This window comes from Periophthalmus magnuspinnatus, chromosome 16 (assembly GCF_009829125.3).
Source record: "Periophthalmus magnuspinnatus isolate fPerMag1 chromosome 16, fPerMag1.2.pri, whole genome shotgun sequence".
Classification (NCBI taxonomy): Eukaryota; Metazoa; Chordata; class Actinopteri; order Gobiiformes; family Gobiidae; genus Periophthalmus; species Periophthalmus magnuspinnatus.
The window spans coordinates 10,824,106-10,851,573 of record NC_047141.1 but is presented as its reverse complement, the minus strand read 5'-3'; the positions used below and the strand labels follow the sequence as shown (position 1 = coordinate 10,851,573).

Genomic DNA, 27,468 nt, shown 5'->3' with positions numbered 1-27,468 from the left:
TAAGCATTGTGTAATATGAGTTTGCATTTGAGTATTATGTAATAGCTTTTGTTTGCATACAAGTCTATACAAGCTACTTTGTTTTGCTCCCATTTCTAAATGTATATTGTAATAAAAGAAAAGGTGTTCCTCAGGGCTCAGAACTGGGCCCAACTAAGTTAATAATCCTTTTCTTAAACTTGCAGCTCCTGGGAGTACCTCAGATAATCATATGTCTTCTTTTGTATGGGCCTAATACTTTGCTTATTGGTTTCAGCTGAGTTATCCTTAGAAAGATTATGTTAAGTTGTGACCACCTGTGTCTGGAAAAATATCTTTTATCTAGCTTTTTTACAATAAAATTTTTTTTTTCTCATGACAATACAATACAATGCAATCTTACATCTATTTGCTTGTCCTCTGATATAACATATGATTGCAGGGTGATGAGTATCCAATGGCAACATCAACCAGCATCAACAAACAGCCGCAATGTGAGCTGATGTCAAAAAGCTTTACTGTCCTATTTATAAACTCCAGCTCTATTGTAATAATCTTTAGATTCATTTCACTAATACAACAGTGGCACAATAAGTTGAGTGTTGAGTGTGAGTGTTAACGAGTGTGTAGCCGGTTTAAACTGGCTGAGCCCATTTTATCTTTGTGCCCTCTCACCTCCTTTGGGTTAATTCTTGCTTAAAACTAGCATAGCAATTGTATAGTCCCATTTTATATCTGGTTTAGACCTAGAATAGTTCAGTTTTAGACCTGATTTAAAGGCCCTATACCCCTTTTTTCCCATGTTTTTGAGCAAAATGTGTCTTGTCCCCTTACAGATATATTGCATAAGCAGCTGTTGGGGTCCGCTGCGTGTTGTGTGCATGTAATTATAAACCATTTTACTGTCTGCTAATCAGGAAGTTAATCAGGAAGTGTGCATTAGCATTTTAAGTGTTGCTGGCTTTACTGCCACAGCAAAATTTTGCACTGAGAGTTGTGAAAAGTGCTTGTAAGCGTAATCATGGTGAATAATTAGGGTGTTCGGAATACATAAGGTAACTGAAGAATTACTTTGGACCACTACAAGCCATTTAATATTAACTAATTCTGTTTTCACGTTTTTAAGACATTTTTAAATCAGGTGGTACTCGTAAGGCCAAATATTTTCCTGTGTGCTGCTTAGTGTGACTAGTTTGATACAATTTATCTTTATGTGTTTATTACAATGGATAGCAGGTGCCACAGCCTACAAAGCACATCACATCCCTCTTGTATTCGTCAGGCGCTGCACCTCGTCAATCACTCCGGCCCTATTCGAGCCTGTGTAAATCAATGAAGACAGATGACAGATGGCAGATGGTTAGCAGTACACGCAGACATACATGCACTCCCCCTTGGTTTTACTACTGCACTAGCACTAGTAATGGACCGCACCATGCTAACAGATGAGATAAACCAATATACCAATATTTGCACTTTGTAGTCTTTCATCTATTGGCCTTAAAGTGGACCTATTATGCAAAATTGACTTTTTAGAACTTTTTCCCCTTCTCATCTACCTTCTTGAAATTGTATTTAGACTGATTCATGCATGTTTCAGTAATACTTATTCTCCCGTATTCAAGGTGTCACGCTCCAATCAACCCCTGTTTTCATCACCATTGGGAACACCATTGGTGTAAATGAAAAAAATTAGCTGCTCATTAGCATGATGTGCAGCTATCCATAATAGATGCAGACAACTGTGCAGCTCTTTGTTGTGGTTACTTTTACAGCAATGCCAGCTCCCATTGGGCAAAGCAGTTTTCTGATGCGAAAATCAGCAGACTTGTTTCTTTCCAGCTGCATTTTGCAATTTAAAATGTCCAAATTATAACATAATAATGCGCGGGTGTCATAGATTATAACTATATAACAGATAGTAACAGAAAACCAAAATTAAATCTGTCAACTGCGCAAAACGTTGTAGGAGTGAAGATGTTTCTCTGCTCATCCAAGCTGCTTCTTCAGTTCTATATAACAGACTTAAGCAAAATAAGTCCTCTTTAAATCTCCAAAACAGGCCAATGTTTTGTTTGGGGAACCAGCTGCCCAAAGAATATGCAGAAAGCCTTATTTGAACAGTTCACTACGAAGAGGACACAACACAAAACACACACTTTGTAGTAAAACCAGACTGTGAATGAGTTTATAGTAAATTCGGTTGATAGAACTTGGGGAAAATAATCATAATTTGCATGTGTAGACGCGTCATATTGTACAAAAATATAGCAGCGTTAAACCAATGGTTGCTTTGGATTCTAAACAATCGATATTGGCATCGGTCATGACAAAACCCATATCACCCATAGTCAATCTCTAGCTCATTGATTTAGGCACAGATTCACAAAGTTATCTAATGTAATAATTGGACATTTTTAAGTAGCCTTAGCCAATTCTGAACCAAAAAACACACAAACATGACCACTATTGCCAATTTCCTATAGCCAGACACAGTGATGCAGACATATTTACACTTTTTTGCTTGACTGGTGTCATTTCAAAGCATTTTAGCATATGGTGTGTCGGAGCATCTTGTTAAACAGCAAAAATGTGCTGTGACTCACAAAAGGTTGAAAAACACTGCCATAGCTAACAACTTAAACCTCCCCCCTTATTTCCGAGCTTCATCAATACAGTCAATAGTCTTTGGTCACAGCTGGAGCGGGGGGAGAGGTGGTGTGGGGCAGACATATGGAGCCAGTGCAGGACTCTGTGGAGAGTAGAAGAGAGAGGTTACACAGTGACATTGTGGACAAAGATAAGGAGACACAGGTGACTTGGATCAGATATGTTATTGAGTACTTTTGTGATTCTCATCAGCATCTGCACCTTACTGTTTCTTCAGCTGAGGAGGATCCAGCAATTAGCTTCATTTTTTCATAAGCATAAAAAATTGCTCCACTGATTCTCCCTCATAGCAAGACAGTGTAATCCCTCATTTGTCCAGGAGTGGTAAAGAAGGAAATTGAAAATGGCTTCTAGAAGGAGCCGAAATGTCTTGATTACAAAAGCAGTGTCCAGATGACCATCGTTGAAATCTTCTCTGACCTTCTATAGCATTGACGTTGCTATACCTGTCGTGAAAAAACAGTTTACAAGTGCTTTTCGCAACTTCCAGAGATGGAGTTTTGCCATCCCAATAATGGTAACAACAACTAGCATGCTTACCGTGCACTTATCAGGCAATGGAACACTTAATAAAGACAGTACACAGTGGACTTATTGAGACCTCAAGAGCTGCTTACACAATATCTATGTACTGAGGCAAGACTAATTTTGCTCAAGTACATGGGTAAAAAATTGGATACTGGGCCTTGACTTGACCTAATCTCTTGTTGGGAAAATTTTTAAATACAGCATTTTGATTTTATATGTTTGGAAGGCAGTGTTTCTTCACCTGTCTCGCAATTTGTTGAACCATTGCAGTTGCAAGAACACATACTTCTGAGAAGAACACACAGTTTTGGAAGAATCATCATAATTAAAATTGCAGTTACTTAAAGTTCCAGAGTTAAACTAAAATTGGTGTATAACAATGTTTTCAATGTTCAGTTTTAGCATAACAAGAAGTACTACTTGACTACCAGGCAGCACAGTATAAAACAGGGTTTTAAGGTCATCTTTTGTTTCCTTCATATTTCATGAGGTAGTAAAACCCTTTTCCGATAAGTGTTCTAATTGTATGTATTCACTTGTGAACTCATTTTGATCCTTTCAACACAAATTGCCTTCACAATTATGGCTATCCTGCCAACAACCACACTGGCAGCTACTGTTAAAAGCATAATTCAACCAGCTATACAGTTAGTGCCAGCAGAGGCTAAATTAGCTTTTAAAGATGCCTGAAAGCACAAAGGGTCAAATGACCTTTATCTATATTAATCAAATTATGAAATAATAATGCTCAGAGTGCACATGACAGGTTTTCATGTTGTTTTCATTTTGTGGAAAAAATCCCTCTACTTATGTCATCCACACAGAAAATTCTATTCAAAATGACATTGAGACAATTTTATATGCAACATTTTTTCAAGCAGATTAAACCTTAATTTAACAGAATAAAGGGATTGTTATATGTCTCTTGGCTGGCCTGGGAATGCCTTGGGGTCCCACCGAAGGAGCTGGAGGACGTGTCCGGGGTGAGGGAAGTCTGGGAGTCTCTGCTTAGACTGCTGCCCCTGCGACCCGGCCCCGTATAAGCAGAATAAAATGGATGGATGGAAGGTATTGTTATTTATGTTTATTAGTCTAATCATAAGTATTCTGAAAGTTTTGGCCCATGTTGACATTATGGTTGCTAGGTAACAGTTATGGAGTTAGCTCTAATTCACATCTGCTTTCCATGTCCAACCGGGAAGTGAAATTATACACTACATCAAAATAAATATATACATAAAAAAAAGTAGACAATATATTTAGTAAAATCTAAAACTTGTTTCAAATTTATCAGAACAAAAACTTGGTCTCTCCAACATTAATGAAGTGCTGTTTGCTCCTTTGGCATAACAGAATGGGCACATGCCACTGAGGTGTTGTAATACCACTTCTGAATACAGCTGAGCTTCCTTTCTCCTGATTCACAGTCCACAGGCGAGCATCTGCTGCCACTGCCATTGTACAACCCTAGTCCTCCTGAATGCCCGAGGGGAGGGGTGGAGGGGTGGAGGGGGTAGGAGACGAGGAGAGAGGCTTAGGAAGGAGAGGAGGTGAGGTCATACATTGTTCTCTCCTTGTGTTTTTGACCCTCTCTGGGAGATGGCTGTTTGCTTGTCCTAAAGTTGTTTGAAGTCTCATTTGAGATTTGTGGATTTGGCAGACTAGTTGGACACTGGCAAACCAATATGGCAGTTTAAGATTAAAAAAAAAAAAGAAAAAAAGTTGAGAATAAAGGTACAAAAAATACAAAAAAGAAGTAGATGTGTGTCCTAAAATGGAATACCTCTAACTATGTCATCAATACAAAATCCCATTCAAAATGCAGGAACAATTTATTTGCAAAGAACACATTTTTCTGGCAGTTTATTAAAACATCATTTAACAAAATAAAGGTACTGTCATCTATTTTAAGTTAGTTAGTTTTGGCCTTTGTTAGCATTATGGTTGCTATAGGTAACAGTTATGGAAATACCATATCAAATGCCCATGTCGAACCAGGAAATACCAGAACGTTAAAAACGGCAAAACAAGGCGAGATTTTCTGTAAAATCTTTAATACAATCAAGTTAATTGCGTTTTTTATGTGAAATTAGTAGTGTTACCTGTTAAATGCACTTTAAATATTTGCCAGACTTTGAGCACTAGGCCTAGTTGTAGCATCATTCACAACAATACTTATATTTAACTGTGCATATATATTTTAAATAAATACAGACACCATTTATCATGTATAATATATATTTTATTAAGGACAGAAAAAGTACCATAACAGGGTAAATATTTCAAATGCAATTGGAGAAAACACATCTTAATATATTTTTCTAAAACCTGGACTCTACCTCTATAGATACATTCAGTGCCGTCATGCTTCTTACTGGCCCCAAATCGGTCAAATTACTTATTCGCAAATATAAGCTCATACTGTGTAAAATAGCAACTCTACCCTTCTGCTCTAATTGTTTTTTTTTCCATCAGTCATTGAATTGGATTAGCCACAAATCAATAAATGCTTCAACTTTCAAATTACACTCTTTGTTCTTTCATGCAGATAAACCTTTCTATAGAATGCACCAGGACTAAAGCAAGTGGTCAGTAAAAATCCATCAATAATAGGGAAGATGTAAGTACTTGTCATAGCAAACAGTATTGGCACGGTGGTGGATGATGGTGCACCCCAAGGCACGGTTTTGGTTCCACTGATATCCTTTGAAATTATTAACTACAATAAAACTATATGTTCTTATATCTTATTCCTCATCAGAAGACATTGCTTCACTATCATCTTCAGACTCCTCAGAATGGACTATTTCTCCCTTGACAACACTTTTGGTGAAAATTTGTGAAACTTCTTTTTGCTCATAAACAATATCCGATTTTTCAACTAATTCCTCTGTCTCCCTACCGTCTGCATCTCCAAAACCTAGCTTCCATTCCGCATGCTTATTATCTACATTATCAGGTTGATATGTGGCACCTGTTTCTAATGGGGATACCCAGAAGTCATTATTGGCATTGATGCTAAACATGTCATCCAGGCTAGTTTTGCCATTAGTTTTCAGCAGCTCCTTTGAGTCCTTTACAATAAAGAGATTAGTGGCTTCATGAACACTTTCAGGGGATATGTTTAGGGGCTCATCCGTGGGTGACAAGGAATCATGCTCAACTTTGTCATCTTGGTGAACATTTTCTGTAGGATTTTCAAGAACTTCCCATTCAGTTGTTGCTAGAGCTTTAGAGAATTCTGTATCTATTTCTTCAGGCACAAAGCTTTCTTCAGGTGTGATATCCCTCATTTCCACATTATCGGGAGTCACTTCTTGAATGGCAGAGGATAGCAGAAGTTTGTTGAAATCATTTTCATTGATAAATTGATCCATATGTTCAGTTAGCGTATCTTGAACAATCGACTGCTTCTCTTCTGCTTGTTCTCCTAGGTTTTCAGACTCTTTCTGTTCAAAGGACAAATTGTCAAAAGACAACTCTTGACTTGTGGAAGACAATACAAATTCTTTCCTGACTTCACTAATGTCCTCTGTAGTGTCACAATGCGTCACCATGGATACATCATGCTTATCTTCCTCCTCAACTTCAACAAATTCCTGAACTTCTTTGACTGCATCGTCTTTTTGCTGTTGTTGTTCAACAACATTATCGGGAGTCACTTCTAGGACAGTAGAGGATAGCAGAAGTTTGTTGGACTCATTTTCATTTATGGTGATGAATTGATTCACATGTTCAGTTAGTGTATCTTGAAGAATGGACTGCGTCTCTTCTGCTTGTTCTCCCAGCTCTTCAGGCTCTTTCTGTTCAAAGGACAAATTGTCAAAAGACAACTCTTGACTAGTGGAAGACAATACAATTTCTTTCCTGACTTCACTAATGTCCTCTGTAGTGTCACAATGTGTCACCATGGATACATCATGCTTATCTTCCTCCTCAACTTCAACTGATTCCTGAACCTCTTTGATTGCATCGTCTTTTTGCTGTTGTCGTTCAACAACATTATCGGGAGTCACTTCTAGGACAGTAGAGGATAGCAGAAGTTTGTTGGACTCATTTTCATTTATGGTGATGAATTGATTCACATGTTCAGTTAGTGTATCTTGAAGAATGGACTGCGTCTCTTCTGCTTGTTCTCCCAGCTCTTCAGGCTCTTTCTGTTCAAAGGACAAATTGTCAAAAGACAACTCTTGACTAGTGGAAGACAATACAATTTCTTTCCTGACTTCACTAATGTCCTCTGTAGTGTCACAATGTGTCACCTTGGATACATCGTGCTTAACTTCCTCCTCAACTTCAACTGATTCCTGAACCTCTTTGATTGCATCGTCTTTTTGCTGTTGTCGTTCAACAACATTATTGGGAGTCACTTCTAAGACAGTAGAGGATAGCAGCAGTTTGTTGGACTCATTTTCATTTTCATTAATAAATTCATCCACATGTTCACTTAGTGTATCTTGAACAATCGACTGCTTCTCTTCTGCTTGTTCTCCCAGCTCTTCAGGCTCTTTCTGTTCAAAGGAGAAATTGTCAAAAGACAACTCTTGACTTGTGGAAGACAATACAAATTCTTTCCTAACTTCACTAATGTCCTCTGTAGTGTCACAATGTGTCACCTTGGATACATCGTGCTTAACTTCCTCCTCAACTTCAAGCAATTCCTGAACTTCTTTGACTGCATCGTCTTTTTGCTGTTGTGGTTCAGGAACATTATCGGAAGTCACTTCTTGGACAGTAGAGGTTGGTAGAAGTTTTTTGGACTCATTTTCATTTTCGGTGATGAACTGATCCACATATTCAGTTAGTGTATCTTGAAGAATGGACTGTGTCTCTTCTGCTTGTTCTCCTAGGTTTTCAGGCTCTTTCTGTTCAAAGGACAAATTGTCAAAAGACAACTCTTGACTTGTGGAAGACAATACAAATTCTTTCCTAACTTCACTAATGTCCTCTGTAGTGTCACAATGTGTCACCTTGGATACATCGTGCTTAACTTCCTCCTCAGCCACAAGCAATTCCTGAACTTCTTTGATTGCATTGTTTTTTTGCTGTTGTGGTTCAGCAACATTATCTGAAGTCACTTCTTGTACAGTAGAGGTTGGTAGAAGTTTTTTGGACTCATTTTCATTTTCGGTGATGAATTGATCCACATGTTCAGTTACCATATCTTGAACAATGGACTGCTTCTCTTCTGCTTGTTCTCCCAGCTTTTCAGGCTCTTTCTGTTCAAAAGACAACTCTTGACTTGTGGAAGACAATACAAATTCTTTCCTAACTTCACTAATGTCCTCTGTAGTGTCACAATGTGTCACCATTGATACATCATGCTTAACTTCCTCCTCAACCTCAACCAATTCTTGAACTTCTTTGACTACTTTGTCTTTTTGCTGTTGTGGTTCTTTAAAGTGCTCATCAATGTTTTGGTCAACTAGAGCTTCCTCCTGGTCAGTGGTTTCTGGCATGCCTTCTAAAGCTTTACCCCAAGCTATTGGTTGATCAGCTACAATCTCATCTTGCAATGTGAATTTTGCACTAGCATGCTGGTGCTCAAAATGTGTGGCATAATATTCTGTCGTCAAATTTTCTAACTCCTGTTCCACCCACTTGTCAGTATCTAACTTTTCATCAACCACCATTTTTAGGGCTTCCTCTTGTGTCTTATCTTCATCTTTCTGTGTATCTATTTCATCTTTGTCTTCCTTCCCATCTTGTCTAAGGTATTCTAGATCATATTCCTCATCCAAAACTTCCCCTTCTGCCTCTTCACACAGATCCTCCATAGTTCCGAACCGTCTGGTCTGGTCCTCAATCCATGCACCACTTCCCATCTCTCCAACTTTTTTATCTTGCTCTCCATCACTGGAATCATCAACATCATCAGCATGTGATGCTTGTGTGTTGGCGTCTGTTTCATCACTCTTGTATCTGATCAGAGGTCTGGTGTCGGCAAGAGTGTTATCCTGGGCATAGCTGTCTCCCTCAAGTTCGGTCTGCCATGACACAGAGACATTTTGAGAATCTTCTTGTTCTTCATCTTCGCTTTTGTCTGGAAGGTCTTCTTTTATTGAGTCCTCTTGTCCTTCAGTGCCAATTTGTGGTTTAAATTTGGCTTGCATCTCTTCAACTGAGATCACTTCTTGCATTTGCTGCTGTACCTCTCTTGCCGAAATGTCCTCCTCTGGTTCAGCATGTTGCTTTAAAACTTCTTGAGGTTGCTCCAAATCGTCAGCCTTCAGACCTTGATTTCGTTCCATGACACTATCCCATGTGTCCATCTCCTCTCCATCAGGGTATAACTTGTCTTTGGGTGGACTAATCCCATCCATTGATGCACCAACACTGTCAAAGGTGAAATCTTCTTGGACAATCTCACCCAGTTGGTTTTGGAGAAATTCTTCAGGCTCACATTCAGAGGCTGGACTGCTGGACTTGGTGTCAAAATTTGGTTCAACAAATGCTTGTGTTTCTGAATCGGAAGACTCCACTTGTTCTTGTACAGCCTTCATCACCTCATTAAACTCCTTTGCAACCCATGCATCAATTGGTTCTTGCGGCTTTTCCACTTCTTCTTTTACAAATGGTATCTCTTGTTGAGATTTCATAGTGACGCTGCGTAATTGCTCTGTGAAAGTTTCTTTCACCAATTCTGGGCTAGCTTTGCTGATGGGTTCCTCGAGGTTAGAAGATGATTCAAGATGATGATCAAGACTTGACTCTACACAAAGTTGTTCCCTTTTGCTAACCATTTCCTCCTCAATCCACGCATCTATTGGTGCTTGTGGCTTTTCAAATTCTTCATTTTCAATTTTCTTTTCAATAGGCTCAGATTTCATGGAGAAACTATATAATTCCTCAGTCAGTGCTGGCTCGACAAGTAGATTAGCTTCATCCACTCTGGCCTCATATTTAAGGCTTGACTCCAGTTTTTCCTCAAATGGCTGATCAATAGTGTCATTGCAGTGGTCTTCCTTCCTCTCCAAACCTAATGTTTTTTCTTGTTCATCTGGTGGAGAAAGTGGCTCGGCGTATGTCACCTTTTCATTCACCTCTTGTGGGCGGAAGTTCTCTATAGCTCCATCCTTGAGCACTTTGGGATAAGGCTGCTGGAAAACTTCATTGTTTTCAACCTTCTCTTTTGAAATTTCCATTTTTTCCCTTCTTGGCACATATTGTTGGTAGCGGATTGGTGTGGTTGTTATCACTGGTGGTTTTGTCTTTCCTGTCATACTACGAGGCGATGGTGAGGAAGTGGTCTTGGGGCTTGGAGAGAGCTGGTAATTGTCTCCCCATGGACTGAAAACTACATCTGTGGAGGACAAGAGGACAAGACTCATGAATATACAATGACTTTTATGAGTTACTGTTAAAAAAAAAATAAAAAAAATCCTTGAACAAATTTAACAGTTATCCATTTAAAATATGCTTAAGATATTAACAGTTTTGAATGTGTGCTTGTGTTTAGATTATCACATGATACCAAATGATTAAATACCCTGCACAAAGCCTTAGTAAATACTAGCTTCTTTGTGGAGGCAGTGGTCCATAATGGGAAGTTATTGATCACCATTTCCTCCTCCGTTGTGCGAGTTACCAGAAAGTAGAGCCATCTGGTTGAGTGTCCAGTGGGGATTGCCACTGGTGGCTTCCATTACAGTGTGCAAAGTGCCGAGCTCAGCCTCTTAGCAAAGACCCCCACATGGCACTGGTCAGGTTAACATGATTAAAGCAAACATCACACCACACCAGAGGCTTTTAGTTACGCTTAGACAAATGACACAATCACAAAATGAACTAGAAAGAGGGTTGAGTGGTACAATAAACTGGTACTCAAGTTAATGAAAACTCTAACCAAATAATGTACAATGTGTAGTTTAATTACCTTTGCTGTAAATGTTTCTAGGCTGCTTTTGCAAAGAGGTGTCTCTCTTGAGGCTCTCATTGTCCAGCAACGCTCTGTGAAAGCAGAATACAGGCAACAGGTCATTTCAAAAGCTCCACAGAGAGTAGAATGATGGAGGGAGAGCTATGATGTCATTCATATGAAATCATAATGCTCTGGACAATGGGTTGTGTGGTAACAGGAGCATAGAGATCGCCATACTAAAAAAAACATTTCAGTGACTAAGTTAGCATATGCACACCTTTAAATGAATTAACACTATGAATATATAAATATAAATGCACTTGGAAATATAGGATGGTATTTATTTAACTCATTATTTTTGTGAAGTTATGAGGAGACCAGTTTGAATTGATTTGTATAATCAAATCAAATGTTCATACCAAGAACAGGAACTACACAATTCATCACAATTCTTGCCTTAAGATGCTTTTTGAACCATTATTTAGAGCCAATCATTGTTCATTACACATTGCCGGCCTCATAGCCTAACTGCCTATATGTTATTGGACACTTTTTTTTAATGTCTAATCTCCAGACCCTGCTACAACTGTATATGTGTAATCAGTCAATCAGAAAGATTGACAAAGAAAAGAAAAACAAACAAACCGCACATTCCTCAGTCATTGACATAGGCAGCGTATTTTGTATTTTCCTGAAAATCTTGAAAAATCACAACAATTATGCACTGAAGCTGACAACATTTGACTTTCAACTAAATTAACTCAATTAACTATGAAATATCACGCTGCAAATAGCATCTTTACGTGATGAAGACGATATACCAGATAACGATGAAACCTATTGTTAAGGGTTTGTTGACGCTGTGACATAATGCTCTTCACCGGGGCGGGAGGGGGCAGCGGGGTGACTTTTGTTGGTCCAGAGCCGCCGGGGCAGGCAGCAGACTGTTGTTATGGAAATGTGGGCCAGACCCTGTCATTGAACCACCATCTGCACTGCTCCTCCATAGTATGTCCACAGACGCAGTGACAACACGTGTGAAGAGCAGACCGAGCAGCACTAATGCCACTGTCACCATTCACACATGTGGAGTGGACATTCCTATACACACATAAGAACGCTGCCACTTCACTAATCCATATGATGAAGATATATAATTGTATAGTTGTATATGTCAAAACAAATTCCGCTCTAGTTTTTCTGAAAGTTGTGAAAAGCACTTATAAACTCATTTTGGTGAATAATTAGGATGCTCAGAATGCATAAGTGAGGAGTACATCCAGACTACTGCAAACTTAAAAAAAAAAAGGGGGGTTAAATATGGTGTCAAAATTACAGTTTTGCGAAATATTGGTACATAAACGAAACAAAAACTGCTAACCTTATACTAACAATATATTCTGCATTCTAGCGATTGTATTTTTAGGACATTACAACTAATGACCTTCAAATCCATCCTTTGTCCTTGGCTCCTCTGTTACCCTAGACTCCCATGGCCCATAACCCACTCATCTCTCTGCATCTGAGGGTCGATATTTTAAGGAGGGGGCAACAGGAGAAACAAGACACCACAATAGAGCTCTGTAATGGGGGATATACTCAGCATTGGAAATTGGAGGCTGACGTTTCAATACATTGACCTCTTGTCTAGACAGCTGCACTCTCTTTGAGGTTTTGTCCCATTTTTGCTCCAATGGGATGGTTGGAACGGGGCTATTACTCTTGACATGGGGTAGAAATGATGGCGTTTTACTTTTGGGACTGGCTCAAGCGATAGAAGACACATTTGCTGGTGGTATTTTAGGATATTTGCGCATTGGGATTTCATAATTTCCCAAGTTTAATTCACATTGCGTGGATATTTTAGGGTAGGTTTATAGTAATAGAGCTTTTATTCATTCTTCTCAAGATTTTACATCAGTCAAGTAGCAGTTTGTGAAGGAACTAGTGCTATTTCATGTTAAACTGTTTGCACTTTTCACAACTCTCACAGACCAGAGTGGAGTTTTGCCGTCACAGTAAGGCCAACAACGACTGGCATGATAACGCACACTTCCTGATTATCGGAGAGTAAATGAAAAAAATCAGGCTTTACTCTAAAACAATAAAATAAAGTTGTTTTATGTATTTTTATTTTTTTTGCTAGGAAACAGTTATAAAAAACGTGATGTCATCTTCATTTATTCTGTCAATGAGAAAGTAAAATACAAAATGGAAAAAAAAAATAATAATAATAATAATACATTTGCCCCAATCTTGGTCAGGAGTACTTAGCTGGAGATTTGGCCTATAATGCATGTTTTGGGTTGTCAGGGGAAACAAGAGCACCCATAGAACGCCCACTCTAACACAGGGAGCACAAGCAAACTCCACTTAAACACTCGGGAAATTCACATGTGACAAACCTGTACGTGGCCACCTCCAGACTGAGAGACATCTTCATCTGCACCAGGCCTCTGTTCTCCTGCAGAAGTTGGTCCATCTTCTGGGCCAGGGTGTGCCTCTCTCTCTCCAGGGCCTCTAAGTGCTCCTGGACCAAAAAAACACCAAACAGGAAGCGAGGCAGGAAGAGGAAGAGGGTTTCAGTAGCACGCATTGTGTTGTCAAACTTTGTAAAAATAAATAAAGTTCTATTTGTGTTCTCTGCACAATATGAGACGCCATTTTGAGACGGATATTTTGGTGGAAAACTTAAACGTAGACTGTGTAACTTTTCCGTAGAGATGTTATTGCTTTGTCTGGAATGTTCCAAAGTATGACATGGAAACAGGTGATGCCCATCAGGCCAAGTTACAGGTCAAATCTGCGGAGAGGCGAGCCCATTCACAGTAAGAATGAATGTTTCTCAAGGTAATTTAGGGCAATAAAAACACCTGTAATGAAATAAATGCAAAGTAAATATTGGTAATGCCATACTGTGGAACATTCTAGGCAAAAAGAAGCACATTTTCAATAGCATTTTCTTTGTGAATATATGAACTTGAATGGAAATTTTAAACTTGTTTGAACTGGACCATAAGTAGGTTGTGAGCATATATGTAATTTATTTTAAAAAATTCATTAAAATCGAGAGATACTGCCACACTAATTATTGGCTAGGTTAGATAAGAAATGATGGGTTGGCTGGTCAGGCTAATGGCTATGTAAATGCACAAGTAAATGATGTCTGCTGTATTGATTTAGACATTATTCTCCCATTACACACGACCCCCAATGTCACTGGATGAATGAATTAGCTTTATCTGTCATGCCCCGGCTTATCCTATATTATTGAGTTATTTTTTTTCTTTTATGATTTATAATTTCCATCAGGTCATTTACTAGTCCTGTGCAATTAATCACATTTTAATCAAACTTCAGTCACTTCGAATAGTCCGTGATACAGTTAGGATTTTAGACTAACTAGAAAAAAAATTACAAACCAAATCAATGTCTTGTCTCTTATTGCAGTATAGAATCAGTATTTGGTCCAAAAGCTGAGGCATGACTCTGCATGAAGCCCCTGTCTATTTGTGACTGTCCCTGATTGCACTGTCATGGGCAACAGCACACACCCTTTCACATAGTTTCCTCGTGGCACATTGATTTATTTTGGGAATAAAATAAGACCGATCACAAGGTTTCGGGGAGTCCCCAATTTGCGCCTCTGGATTTACAAAGTAGAATGCTGGAACTAAGGATTGAGGTGCAGATAAAATGCAATTAAAGGTGAACTATGTAAATCTTCTCATGAAAGGTCTGCCAAATACTTGATTTTGCTTTATTTGGAATGTTCAGCATTGTGGCATTAAACATATTTATCTTCATGGGAACAATTAGGTGACACAGAGTTACAATTGGTATATGGAGAGAAGAGCCCACTCACAGTAAATATATATGTTTTCTGTTTTCTTTTTTGCTAATAAAAATACATAAATGACATGTCATGCATAGTAAATAGTAGATAACATATACAATATACTTTAAATACCTAACTTTCACCATATAACACAAGTGCTTCAGCTGCTCTAAAATGAACTCTAAGCAAAGTTGTGCATTTGTTTTGCACTGTAATTGTGACCAAACTAGTTGCGGTTTAATTTTATAATTGAAGGTAGGCAAGTACCTGATTTTGGGGGAAATTTAAACCGCACTTTCCACAATACACAAGATGTAAAGAAATAGTTAACATCAAACGATCATCAGCTCACCTGCAGCATTTGTATGTCCCGGCAGTGGCTCTCCTTCTGCTGATTGACCGTGCCCTCCAGGTGCTCCCTGAGATCCTGCAGGCCCAGCAGCTCCCTATCCAGATTCTGTAACTTTAAGACACTCTCGCTCTTCTCCTTATTGACTTGGATGAGGCTCTGTCTCGTCTCATTCACAGACCCCTCCAGGCGTGTTAGCTGACCCTGGTACGCCTCCGCCGCCTCCTGCCACGCTCTGGCGGCCCTCTGGTTGTACTCTTCCCCCAACTCGAGCAAAGTTGGCCCCTGTTGGACGGCGGGCCTCATAGTCGGCATCACCTTGGTTTGCATTAGCATAGCCTCCATGTTAGCGACCTCTTCTTGGTGCGTTTGAATTAGCGATTTCATTTCGTGTTCTAGCTGGTTAACCTTCTCCGTCAACCATATCTGGGCTCTGTGCTCCTCCTCGAGTTCTCTTCTGCTCTGGTTCACTTTTGCGTTGGCCTCTATGTGAGCTTGGGTCTCCCTTTGTAGTTGAAGATCCAAAGTTTGCAGCTCTTCAGTCAGCCTAGCGACATCTACTTCCGCGTAAACTCTTTCTTTCCACATTGTGTCGACTTCCCGCCTCGCACACCGTAGTTCTTCATCCAAGAACTTCTGCTGTTCATGGTTGCCACGATGGTTCCGTCTCAAAGTTTGGATCTCCTTGGTCAGTTTGGCGTTTTCCTCATCCAGAAGTTTCACGCGGTTCAGGTAGGTTTCCAAGCGTTGGTTAAGGTTCAGCATCTGCTCCCTCTGCCCTCCGTAATGGTTGGAGGGTGGCTGGATGGATGTGAATGGTAGGAACTCCATGTTGGACAGAAGAGAAGTGGAGGAGTAGAGTGTCCAAGCTGAAGAGAGCTTGTATGGGGCGTTTAGTCTGAGGAGTGTGTTAACATGAGGGAGGAGGGCTTTTTGTGGAGGGGATGGAGGGGCGGGGTGAGGGGAGGAGTCAGGGGCAGAGGGCGGGGGAGGGGAGGAGGCAGCAAGGACAGAAGGACAGAGGAGATCGCAGAGGAGCAGAGAGCTGACTGGGATGGACTCACGAATAAACCATAACTGCCATGTGTGACAACTTTTTTTCTTTTCTCCTTTTAAAGATGCAGTGATCATAATGATTTTGAAGCATGTGGAATGATGGTTATTGAATAGATTTTATATTGTTGTGTGTTTAGAAAATAATATATTGAAACTTAAAGGAATTGTATGTAGCCTATGCTCTTACAGTTTAAAAAAATAAATCAGCATTACTATTGTGTCAGTAAGAGCGATATTTGATTTGAACATCTCAATATCTGAAGACACAGCTAGGTCATATTTATAGAATTTAATATCCTTCGACAAACAGTTCCTTAAAAAAAGAAAAGAGACAAATTGCGCTCTTCATTCACCATCATTATTAAGAAAATATTGTTGTGCGGAATAAAAAACACCCTAAAAACATGACAAAGAAGAGCTGGAGAAGGCCAGGGGGGTGAAGTGTCAGTGGTGCCCGTGGTCATCGGAGCACTGAGGGCAGTGACCCCCAAACTGGAGGAGTGGCTACAGCAGATCCCAGGAAAAGCATCAGACATCTTAGTTCAGAAAAGTGCAGTACAGGAACAGCAAAGATACTGCATACTGAGTTGTGTTTTACTGCAGATAAAAAAATAATACACTTTTCCTGAAACAAATAAATAAATAAACCAAAAATAAAGAAATCAATTTTGAGCATGTCCAATAAACCCAAAAGTGTGCTCGAGAACACGATCTCTCCAGTCAGCTGACCTTTGACCTCAGCAGATAAACGTTTTTCTTCACGGGTCACTCACATCAATAGGGCAGTATTGATTCATACAAGAGTCAGGGCTGTGGAACGTCGATGCAGGAGCTAATTTGTCAACACTATTTGTCATAATTATTGTCATTGTGTCTATTGCTGAAAACAAATGGAAAAATACTACTGACAAAATGTTTGGATTTAGATTTTAAAAGTTGACAAAAATATTCTAAGTTATAATAAGGGATGACGGGACAAGATCATCGTGTGTCCTGGGATGACCCTTAGACGTGACCAAGGCACCCTCTGCTGTTGGCAACACAGAAGGACACACAGCGGGCAGCACTCGGCAAAGACAGGGCTGTTACTTAAGTAAAAGTACAGATACAGAGGAAAAATGTTACTCAGGTCAAAGTAAAAGTATCACATGAAAAATCTACTCAAGTAAAAGTATTTAAGTACCTGTTTAAAAATGTACTTTAAGAGAAAAAATCAAAGTGTTAAATGTAGTGGTATTTGATTAAAAATTATATCTATTTTGGTCAGCAGTAACAAATCGATTTCTTAATTTTTCTCATGAATTTCGTGTACTTATTTTTGTTTGCTCAAAGCAGAAGCTTGCACTCGAAAACTTCAGGATATTACCATGAACATGTTAAAAATAACCCCTCAAATCATATGAAAAGTACTTTTTACTTTTCAGTTCTGCTCAGAAATGTAGTGGAGTAAATGTATGTAAGTAAATGTAAGTAATGTAAAAGTATCTAGTGTAAAAATGTACTTAAGGAAAGCACAGACACCTAAAAAATCTACTTAAGTGCAGTACTTTATCACTTTTACTTTGTTACCTTCCACCGCTTCATCTGTTTACTGATAAAATCCTAACATCTGTAAAATAATTGGTGCAGATTACGTAATGTTAATATGTAACACCGTTCATTCATACTAAAAGTTTATTCTCTCATAACACACCACAAAAAAACTGACTGTGCTGACCAAATAAAAGGCGCCTTTACCCAATTTGTTCCTATGTATTGGAGTTTGTCTCACCCCAGTACAGCTACAATGTATAAGCAGCTCTTTAGTTTAAAATATGTCAGTTGTAAACTGTCTGCATTTAATTATAATACATTCTATTGTCTGATAATCAGGAAATGTGTGTTAGCATGCAAGTTGTTAACTTTTTCACTGAGGCAAAACTCAACTCTTATAAATGCGTATAAACTCATCGTGGTAAATAATTAGGATGTTCAGAATGCATAAGATAAGTAAGGGATGACATTAGACCACCGCAAACTGTTTAAAATGAACTAGTTTTGTTTTTCCCGTTTTAAAATGAGGCACAGCACCTTAGAGCTTTTTTCACGTTTAGCCTGTTTAGCTCATGTATTTGCATAATCTAGCCTAGTGTAAATAGCAAATATAAAAAAGCAAAAAAAAAAAATTAAACAAGAAAAAGAGACGGCACATGTAGGTCAACTTGTCTATTTAATATATAAAATACGGTAAAACATACGCAAAAAGGGGAGGGGGAGGAGAGGAGGGGACCAATGGATACTTTGGTACAATAACAAACACTTCTGTAAAAGCAGTATAGAATTTGTAATAACATATCAGTGCATACTTTAATTATGAAAATATACACAAACTGTATATCATTCTCCAAAAACAACAATTAAATTATTATCTTTACAACAAAAAGCCAAAGACTAGCCAAACACAATATATTAGCTATCATTTATCATATTTTTGTTCAATATGTTTAGGGTGATCTTTTGTGTGTGTGATACTCATGGGGCTAAAGTCACTCTGCTCCATGCGCTGACATCATGGCGGTTAGAAAAAGTACATCCCAACCGTTTGCTGCTTGTCTCTAAAACCGTGCAATAATACGCTAACACCCCATCAAAGCAAACATACAGTCAAACTAAACAAAAACATTCCCCCCAAAATAAAAATATATTTATAGAATAGTTATAGTCAAAGTCAAATTCCAACAAAAGAAAAAGAAAACACAAATGATAACGCTGAATTCTTCATTGTCATGACGACAGCAACGCAAGAATAATATCACATTTCAAACGAGAAAACACACAAGAGTGAGACTTCCAAACAAGAGAGGAGCTCTGTGTCGGAGGGGTCTGAGGACGATTGTCGATATGTGATTCCAGCAAGGCCTCCTCAGCAGAAGGATGCAAAGGATGTCACTTTACTGCTCAGACCTCAGAACATTTTAGTAGGTTGAGTGGTGGATAAAAAAGTGTTTTCATAAATAAAAAAAAGAGTTAGTTCCATGAACTATAATAAATAAATGTAGCACACACATATACATACATATGTGTGTTTGTGTGTGTGTGTGTGTGTGTGTGTGTGTGTTTTTTGTTGTTTTTTTAGAACAATGTGGGTGAATTGATTCATTGAAGATATTGTTGATGTAGGATTTGGAAGGACATTGACAAAGCCTCATTGGTCAGTCCAAAGTGAGCTCTTTGGACCTGTCCAGTATAAATGACATCCTGTGCACGCAGCCCTGCCCGGGGTCAAAGGTCACTCCTGCTAAGGAGTGACCGTATGAGAGACATCCTTCAGAGAACATGGCTTTAGTTTAGGAAAGCTTTGGATCCAAGAGACCACAAACTCCCCATGAGCAGGGCATCCTTGGCTTGTCCTATACACTATGTGTACAGAGTGTACAGAGTGTATAGTGTGTCAGTTTGAAACGTACACATGGTTTGACCTCTGACAAGTCACCATACTAGCCTGTTAGAAAAGCTAGTGTCATTTAAAACAATGCCTTTGTCCAAGAAATAAATAATATTAAATTAGATCTTAAATAAAGTCCCATAGTATCTGTAAAAGCACATTTTGTTATGAGCTGTCCACTGAATGTGTCAAACTATCACTTATTGTTATCTTAACTTATATATCATTTCATTATGAATATTCAAATAGAAAAGTTTTTTTGTGTAATATGTTATTAATATCCAACAATAATTATACATAGTACAATCAAATATGACGCTGACACTGAAGCTAATGAAAAATGGCCAAATAAGGTCTGGACTCCTGATTGCCTGATTCACAATAATAAATAGCACAAATTACATAACATCGTAGTGCCCTGTATGTTTGTATGTGTGTGTGGGGAGGGGCGGGTGTGTGCAAGGGGGGTGAGGGGGAGGTAAAGTGCGCTCCATCAGTGACAGAGTCCTATTAACGTCGCTCACTCCCAAAACAGTCACGTCACCACGGCTACATCTTCCCTTTTACGCTGCAGCGCCCCCTTCTGCTCCCAGCACATATTTACACAAGTGTAACAACAACACCAGGCCGACGCCGTTCGCTAAGGGATATCCAGAGAGCTCCTATGTACAATCCCTGTCGTATGTGTAGTGTTAAATATATATATATATAATTTTCAACCTTCAAAACGCCATACCCTTTGCCACACGAAAGACCACAAAGATTGCTTATATACATTGTACCCTTTAAATCCCACCCCCCCCTTATTTTTTTTTTTACTATATCAATCCATTCAAACAAATTTCACAAAAATAATTTCAGTTGTGTGCATTGGCATGTGTGAGATCGCACAATTGTGGACGAACATGTCTGCCCATTTCAAAAAAGCAACCGTTTGAGGTAAACAAAACACACGCACACTATTGTCAACATTATGTCATTCCCAAAATTTTCCCTAGAGTCTTTAGAGCCGCTGTAGCTCGTCCCTGATTCAAAATAACGCAGTCTTTTACCTCAAATATAGTGTCTTTTCCTCGTTTTTCGAAGCAGCTGACGTTGCTGCTACGTTAGTGTGTGTAGCTTGAGAGTCCGACGGAAAGATGTACGGAGAGCAAAACTGGCCCAAAATCTACAGCAAGGAAAAAAAAACACAAAAGCAAAAAGGCGGTCGGGCCCAAAGATTTAGCAGTGATGAATCAATGTTGAGAAAGCTGGTGGACTTGTTTGGAGGTGCCATCTTGAAGTGGGCTTCCGGGAGGCTAGTGAACATTGGCGATCATCTTCAAAATTCAAATGTAGTAATTAAAGTCTATGGGACGTCCATGGTTTGGTGGCTCAACCCCTTTGTAGGGTTCAGTGCGAGTGAGAGTACAGAAGAGTTTTAATGTAGATAGAGTGTGTGAGTGTCCAGATGAGACATGGATACAAGTGTAGCATGCTAGTGTGGTCAGTCTCAAGGATATGATCACTGCTGGCCGATGGTGATAGTTGTGCTGTTAACAGAAACCCATTGAAACTAAACTAAAAAGATTACATACTGTGGTCACCCGTAAGGCCAGTTCATACTTCGTAAGAAGTTCTACTGCAGAATCACACTATGACCCTCCCCCTGAGAACTCAAACAGCTGTTGTCAGCCTATCTGGACAACTGCCTTGCCTGTAAGAACAAAGTTATGCTCAGAAGATGTATCAAAAACAAGCTGTAAGAACTGCAGAAAAGGAGAGGTCATTTTGTTTTAACAGCCCTAGGCATAAGAACAAACGTCGTGCTTCTTGTGAAGTATGAATTGACCTTTAGTGATTGATGCAACTGGAAGGTCATCCAGTGTAAAACACCCAAATTGCTTTGATGTAAAACATTGGGGTGAGCCAACAAGTTGTGACAAAGGATTACTCAGTACTTGAGTAGTTTCTTTAAAATTCACTTGGTTACATTTTTATTTTGATTTATGTCTTATTTGGGTAACCATTTTTCTTTTCTATACAAGCAAAATTATTTGAATCTTTTTGGCTGGTCCAATTTTTGGCGAGTTTATAGAAGTTAAAGTTGAGTAAGTGAAATGCCTATTATTACTAGTTAGTCCCACTGTAGTGCACTGTGCCAATGTTCTACTGTGTCCTATGTCTAGACAACAAACTAGTCAGCTAGTGTGAGCACATCCTTGGACTCTGTGTGTATATGGCAGATAATGTGTGTGTGTATTTCAGCTTTAGAGAAGGAGCTTAGGGGCAAGTTCACATCTCCTCCTCCATGTTTTCGGGGAGTCAGTCTATGTGACCCAAGCATCCAGCCTCATCCTCTTGACGCTGGTCCCGTCCTGGTCCTGGGGCTCTGCGGAGGAGGGCCTGAGGAGGACCATCTGCTGCTGCTGCTGCTGAACCAGTGCTCCTGCCTGGTGTCCAAACTCCAGGGGCCCTCCATCGCGCTCGCTCCCCTCGTACGAGCTGCCATTACTGCTCAGGCTGTCCACGGGGGATCGACCCTGGCCCCCCGCATCCAGCCTCAGGGCCCCGGGGTAGGCGATGGACACCAGGCCTTGATGAGCCGAGGCCCCAGGTACCTGGATGTGGTTGAGCGCCCCCTGGCTGATGGAGCTGGGGGTACTGCGGTCACGGTTAGGGGACACTGGTTCGGTTTTGATGCTGACGTTGGGGTTGGTGTTGACGGTGAGAGCGGTGCCTGGGGACAGGTGGCTCACAGGCCTGCAGAGGATACAAAAACAAAAAAAAGGATTATTGGTGGAAAAGTATTAATCATTTTAGTGATCGACTCTTGTGCATTTACCAACCCAAATAATTATAGATGCACTCTTGTCTTTAAATCTAATTTTGATATGATTACTTATGTTAATAGATTTTAATTGCTGTATTCAAACATTAAAACATAAAAGCAAACTCATCCAGTTTACCTCTCAAGAAGCATTTAAAGCCACAGTATGTAACTTTTTTACCAAAAAAAATAAAAAAAATAAAAAAAATAAATTACATGAAATCAGTTTTTTCCCATTTTGGTTGTTTATTGCACTGAAAGACAAACATGACTCTTATTTGGTTTGGAGGAGGGCCTCCTCCTGCTCGTTTCCATGGAAATGTTGTTCCTTTGGATATAATCCATAGTATATAAACCTCCTCCTTGAAGAGTGTTCTGAAGTATGGTGTAATTTCCATGGAATCATGCAGGTGACGGGTGTCTACTTCTGAAAGTTGTGGCTAAATTGAAGTCATTAGTGAAATCTTTAATCCAAATCATATTTTTACAGCTTATTCTGTAAAAATACCAGTGAACTGAAAGTCAGACACAGACAAGTCACTTGTGTCACTCGTGTGAATACGCCTGACGATAGTGTAGTGTGCATAAACAACCAGCAGAGGGCAGTATGGTAGTTCACAACATGTATTTTTACAGGATCTTTGCCATAGGATTTTTGCAAGGGTCTTCAGAATCAGCATTTCAATATTATTGTAGGTATTATGAAGATTGGCAGTAAGTCAGAGCAAAGCAAATTAGAAACAAATTTTAAGTTGTGATGCCGGTAAAACCAATTTGCAAATTCTGTTTTTACTGGCTAACAGAAACAATTTACAAATTCTATTTGCAGAATAGTAGGGGCTTTATTAAAGTACAAGCTCATTCAAAATGTGTTATATCATGTTTGTGTATTTTAAACTTCAAAGTCCAAAACATTTTAATATAATGATGTATAGAACTGCACTGTGCCCAAACCTGTCATAGCATAAAAATGTCTATGCTTCTAATCCCTCTCTTATGTCTCTCACCTGTCTCTCCTCTCTCTTCCTCCCCTCTCTCTTACTTCTCTCTCTGTCCCTCTATGTCACTCTCTCTCATTTCTCTCTTGCCTTTCTCTCATGTCTCTCTTCCTTGTCTCTCTCTTTCACCCTACGTTGACAGGTTGTCTTTGGGATGGCATTGTTACCTCTCTTCTTCTCCCCCTCTCTTCTTTCCCCTTGTATATGACTTTCACATCTGTCTTTCGTCTCTCTCTCTCTCTGCCTCTCTCTTTCTTCCCTGTCTCCTTTACTTCTCTATCTCTCATCTATCTCTCCGCCCTTCCCCCCTCTCTCTCCCTTGTCTCTCTCCTTCACCCTGCGTCGACAGGTTGTGTCTTTGGGATGGCGCTGTCACCTCTCTTCCTCTCCTCCTCTCCTCCCTCCGGCCTGACAGCAGCGATCTGAATTTGAAGATCCCAATTACGGCACTGGCCCCTGGGGTGTGTTCTAATGTGTCATATCAGGAGCCACCCGCGGGGCCCGGCGCTAATATTCCCTCATTTACTGCAGGAAGAGGAGAGAGAGAGGAGAGAGGGGTGTCTATGCACACGTTCCCAAAATGTGACACCTGTACCAAGACTTAGTTTTTGACTGTTTTTGACGAGAATGCTGTAAATTTACCTAATTCGCAGTAAACTTTTCAAAAACGACTAGGACTACTACACCAAATTACACCACTTTATAGCAAAAAAGTTGATTTAATGTTTACTTCAGTCCAGGAAAAGTACTCACATCTCCATGGAGACAAGCAGAAGTTACATTGTATCCCTTTAACAACACAGCAGCACAAACTGTTTTATAATCAGACATAGTTCCAGCCCTGAGTGTGTGCTGCCTCCAGCGGCCACTGCAATTTTAAGTACTACGTGATATCACAAGTACTATGTGATATTTGAGGTGCGGATGTCTGTTAGACCAGTCACTCTATTCCTTATACGTCTAGACCCCACCCCTCCACTTCTGTCACTCTTTTCTTAAGGCCTCCAGGTATCGGTGGGTTTCAGATTCTTTGTCAGATGGGGACAAGACCCAGATTTACCCACTGACTACACTGTACTTTGCAATGAAATATCCAAAAAGTAAATTCACAAATGTTAAAAGTGATCAGTTGCATTAATGACTGGACTCTATATCTCATTATAATACATAAAAATAAGCATATTGACAGTTTTAATTTTATCTGCCCCTCATTTGCCCATATGTCGTGATGTAATTTGAAACCCAGCGATTCCCCAGTTTAGCAGCTCGATTTGACATGTGGTTGTGGGAAGAGTTTAGGTGTTTAGTTCTACTTTAACTTATCTATCGCCATGGAGAGAAGGACCATCAGAACGGGCCAGATCTGTGAAGAAATATCCCTGCTCACAGTTAGAGTAAGTAGTAAACGAGTAAAAGGTTTTTCCAAGTTACAATTTTCAATAAAACATCAGTAATTGAATAAATGTAAGATAATAATTTAATGCCGTGAAGTCAGATATTCAAGGACAAGTTACATAAAGTCTAATGTCTTTATATTAAGTTTGTGCAAGTAGTGATTAAAAGAAATAAATACCGGGACAATCACGTGTACCTTAAAGAGCCCATATTCTATTTTCTGATCTATGTTAAAATGTCGTTTCCTCATCGCAAACAGACCTGGAGTTGTGTTTTGTTTCAGTCACATGTTTAAAACACAAACCCTGCATATTTAGACTGAGTTCTTCTCTCAGACTGAAAACACTCTGTGCCACTTTGTGATGTCATGTGGTAATAAACTCCATACACCTTCACTAAAATCATTCAAATAATTTCAGCTCTGCAATCGACAATCTCTACTAAACAAAAGGTAAAAAGATAGTTAGCTTAAAAACTACCACTTCATGACATCATAAGGTGGAACAGAGCGTTTTTAGCTTTGGAGATGTAGACAGACTAATATTAAAGGGTTACTCAAACATGTGTGAAGGAAAAAAACACAACTCCAGGTCTGTTTTTGAGGTGGTAATAGCATTATAACATGGCTTAAAGAGTCAATTTTACATAATATAGGACTTTTAAAATGAACTTGCTTCAGTGAAATATTGCAGTACTCAGACTATGCAATTACTATCAAATGTCTCGCAAAATCTGGAAATTATCGCAACCATGTATCACATTGAATCGTGAGGGACCCAGTGATTCCCAGTCCTGATTTCTACCCTGCGCTTCATTTTGTGTACACCTCTGCTATAGTCCTGCTCTGTTCCAAAAGTGTGAACTCCCTGGACAGTAGCCAGCCCCCCGCCTTCCCCTCTCTCTCTCCCTCTCCGCCAGCTCACTTCATCACGCCCGGACTGTTGCTGGCCGCTGCAGGTAGATGGATGGGGGTGCCACGAGGGTGCTGTTGCCATGGCGAGGGGGAAAGAGCCGAGTCAGCTCCGCCCTGACAGTGATGAAGGCGGCTAGCTGGCCCTAACAGTAACACACAGTACACACTCGCTCATGTACAGTACAGCACAGTTAGTATACTAGGCTTCTCCCAAAATGACCTGCTCGTGAGGACCAGCTGGCGGGGTGTTAGAACGCAGACATGTTTCGGGTACTGAAAGGCTAGAAATCTAGGGGTGATAATGGAGCTTTTTACTATCTAAAAAACATTGCAAAAATCAAAGGTATACTGTGAAAACCAGACCTAGAGAGACTTATCCATGCATTTGTCTCCAGTAGGTTAGACTACTGTAACGGACCTGCTCACTGGCCTCTCCAAACGAGCCTTAACACAGCTGCAGTACATCCAAAACGCTGCTGCTCGGGTCCTGACTAGAACCTGGAAGTACTTCACACATGTGTCCTGTGCTCAGGTCTCTGCACTGGCTCCTGTGGCTCAGAGAATAGACTTTAAAGCAGCTCTGCTTTGTACAAGTGCCTCCATGGACCAGCACCAAAGTACATCTCCGACATGTTTGTGCCATATGAACCATCTCACACTTCTGGGACCGGCCTCCTGCTGGTGCCCAGAGTCAGGACTAAACATGGGAAATCAGTGTTTCAGTTTTATGCAGCTAAAACCTGGAACAGTCTTCCTTAAGATGTGAGACAGGCCTCTACTCTGACAATGTTTAAATCCAGACTCAAAACAGTTCTGTTTAGTTGTGCATACGACTGAAAGGTTTTTATTCTGCACTCGTCTGTTTTAATGTTAATTTTATGATGATTTCTGTGTAATCCCTCAGTCGTCCAGGTCTGATCCATAGCAAAAGACAAAATTAAATCTGTCAACTGGACAAATCATTGTGAGTGAAGACATTTTGCTGTTCATCCAAGCCGCTTCTTCAGTTCTGGTCAGATTGCAGTTCTGCAGTTCAGTTCTGGTGGACTCTGTAGTATATCTATGTGAAGGGAGGGGCTAACTACACTGAAACTGTAAACATCTATTGTCTCCAGTTTCAGCCTTGATTATTCAACCTGTAATGGTTGTTCTGTCTGTAATGGTTGTTCTGTTTGTTTCCTGTTTGTTTTATGACAATTATTTACGTTTCAATTTGTTGTATTAGTTTGTCGGTCCAGATTTCAGACTTTTCTGGACGTGATTAAAATAAGTACAGAATCTTAATCGCAATTGCAGAGCTTGTCAGAAAAAATGCCAAATTGTTCAACCCTAGTACAGGCAAATTACACTAGTTCAGTTTAAAGTTGAGTGAGTCTGAATGTTGAACTGTTTGTGAGGTAAAGTATAACTAACAGTCATTCTATTAGGAAATAATTATGCTGTGTGAAATGAATCTATAATTTAATTTAGCAAAGGGTAACCCGTCAGGAACAATGCAGTTGGCTCTTTTCCAACTGTAGAAGTCTTGATGTATGAATACCAAGCAAGCAACATGCCCATGGAGATCAGTACCTTTAATCATTTCTAAACATGAAAACTAAAGCAGGTCATTGCAATCTCCCGTGATAAGTGGTACATTTAAAGTTTT

General features: G+C 39.7%; 2 protein-coding genes across 11 annotated transcripts in view; both read right to left on the bottom strand.

Annotated features, from left to right (window-relative positions):
- Window positions 1-5,406: 5,406 nt before the first annotated feature.
- nes (nestin) lies at window positions 5,407-16,126 on the bottom strand. Its single transcript, XM_033981421.2, has 4 exons — window positions 15,229-16,126; window positions 13,444-13,568; window positions 11,054-11,127; window positions 5,407-10,480 (listed from the first exon to the last, which is right to left on the bottom strand). Exons 1-4 carry the CDS (start codon window positions 16,054-16,056, stop codon window positions 5,925-5,927), a joined length of 5,583 nt encoding a protein of 1,860 aa, XP_033837312.1. The 5' UTR covers window positions 16,057-16,126; the 3' UTR covers window positions 5,407-5,924.
- A 2,345-nt stretch (window positions 16,127-18,471) lies between these two features.
- Window positions 18,472-27,468, bottom strand: part of mef2d (myocyte enhancer factor 2d) — a 161,983-nt gene continuing 152,986 nt past the window's right edge. For all 10 annotated transcript variants that reach the window (XM_055228222.1, XM_033981253.2, XM_055228221.1 and 7 more), the window contains one exon: window positions 18,472-22,447. In XM_055228222.1, coding sequence (XP_055084197.1) covers window positions 22,015-22,447 — 433 coding nt within the window. In that variant the 3' untranslated portion in view covers window positions 18,472-22,014. The remainder of the gene's footprint in view (window positions 22,448-27,468) is intronic.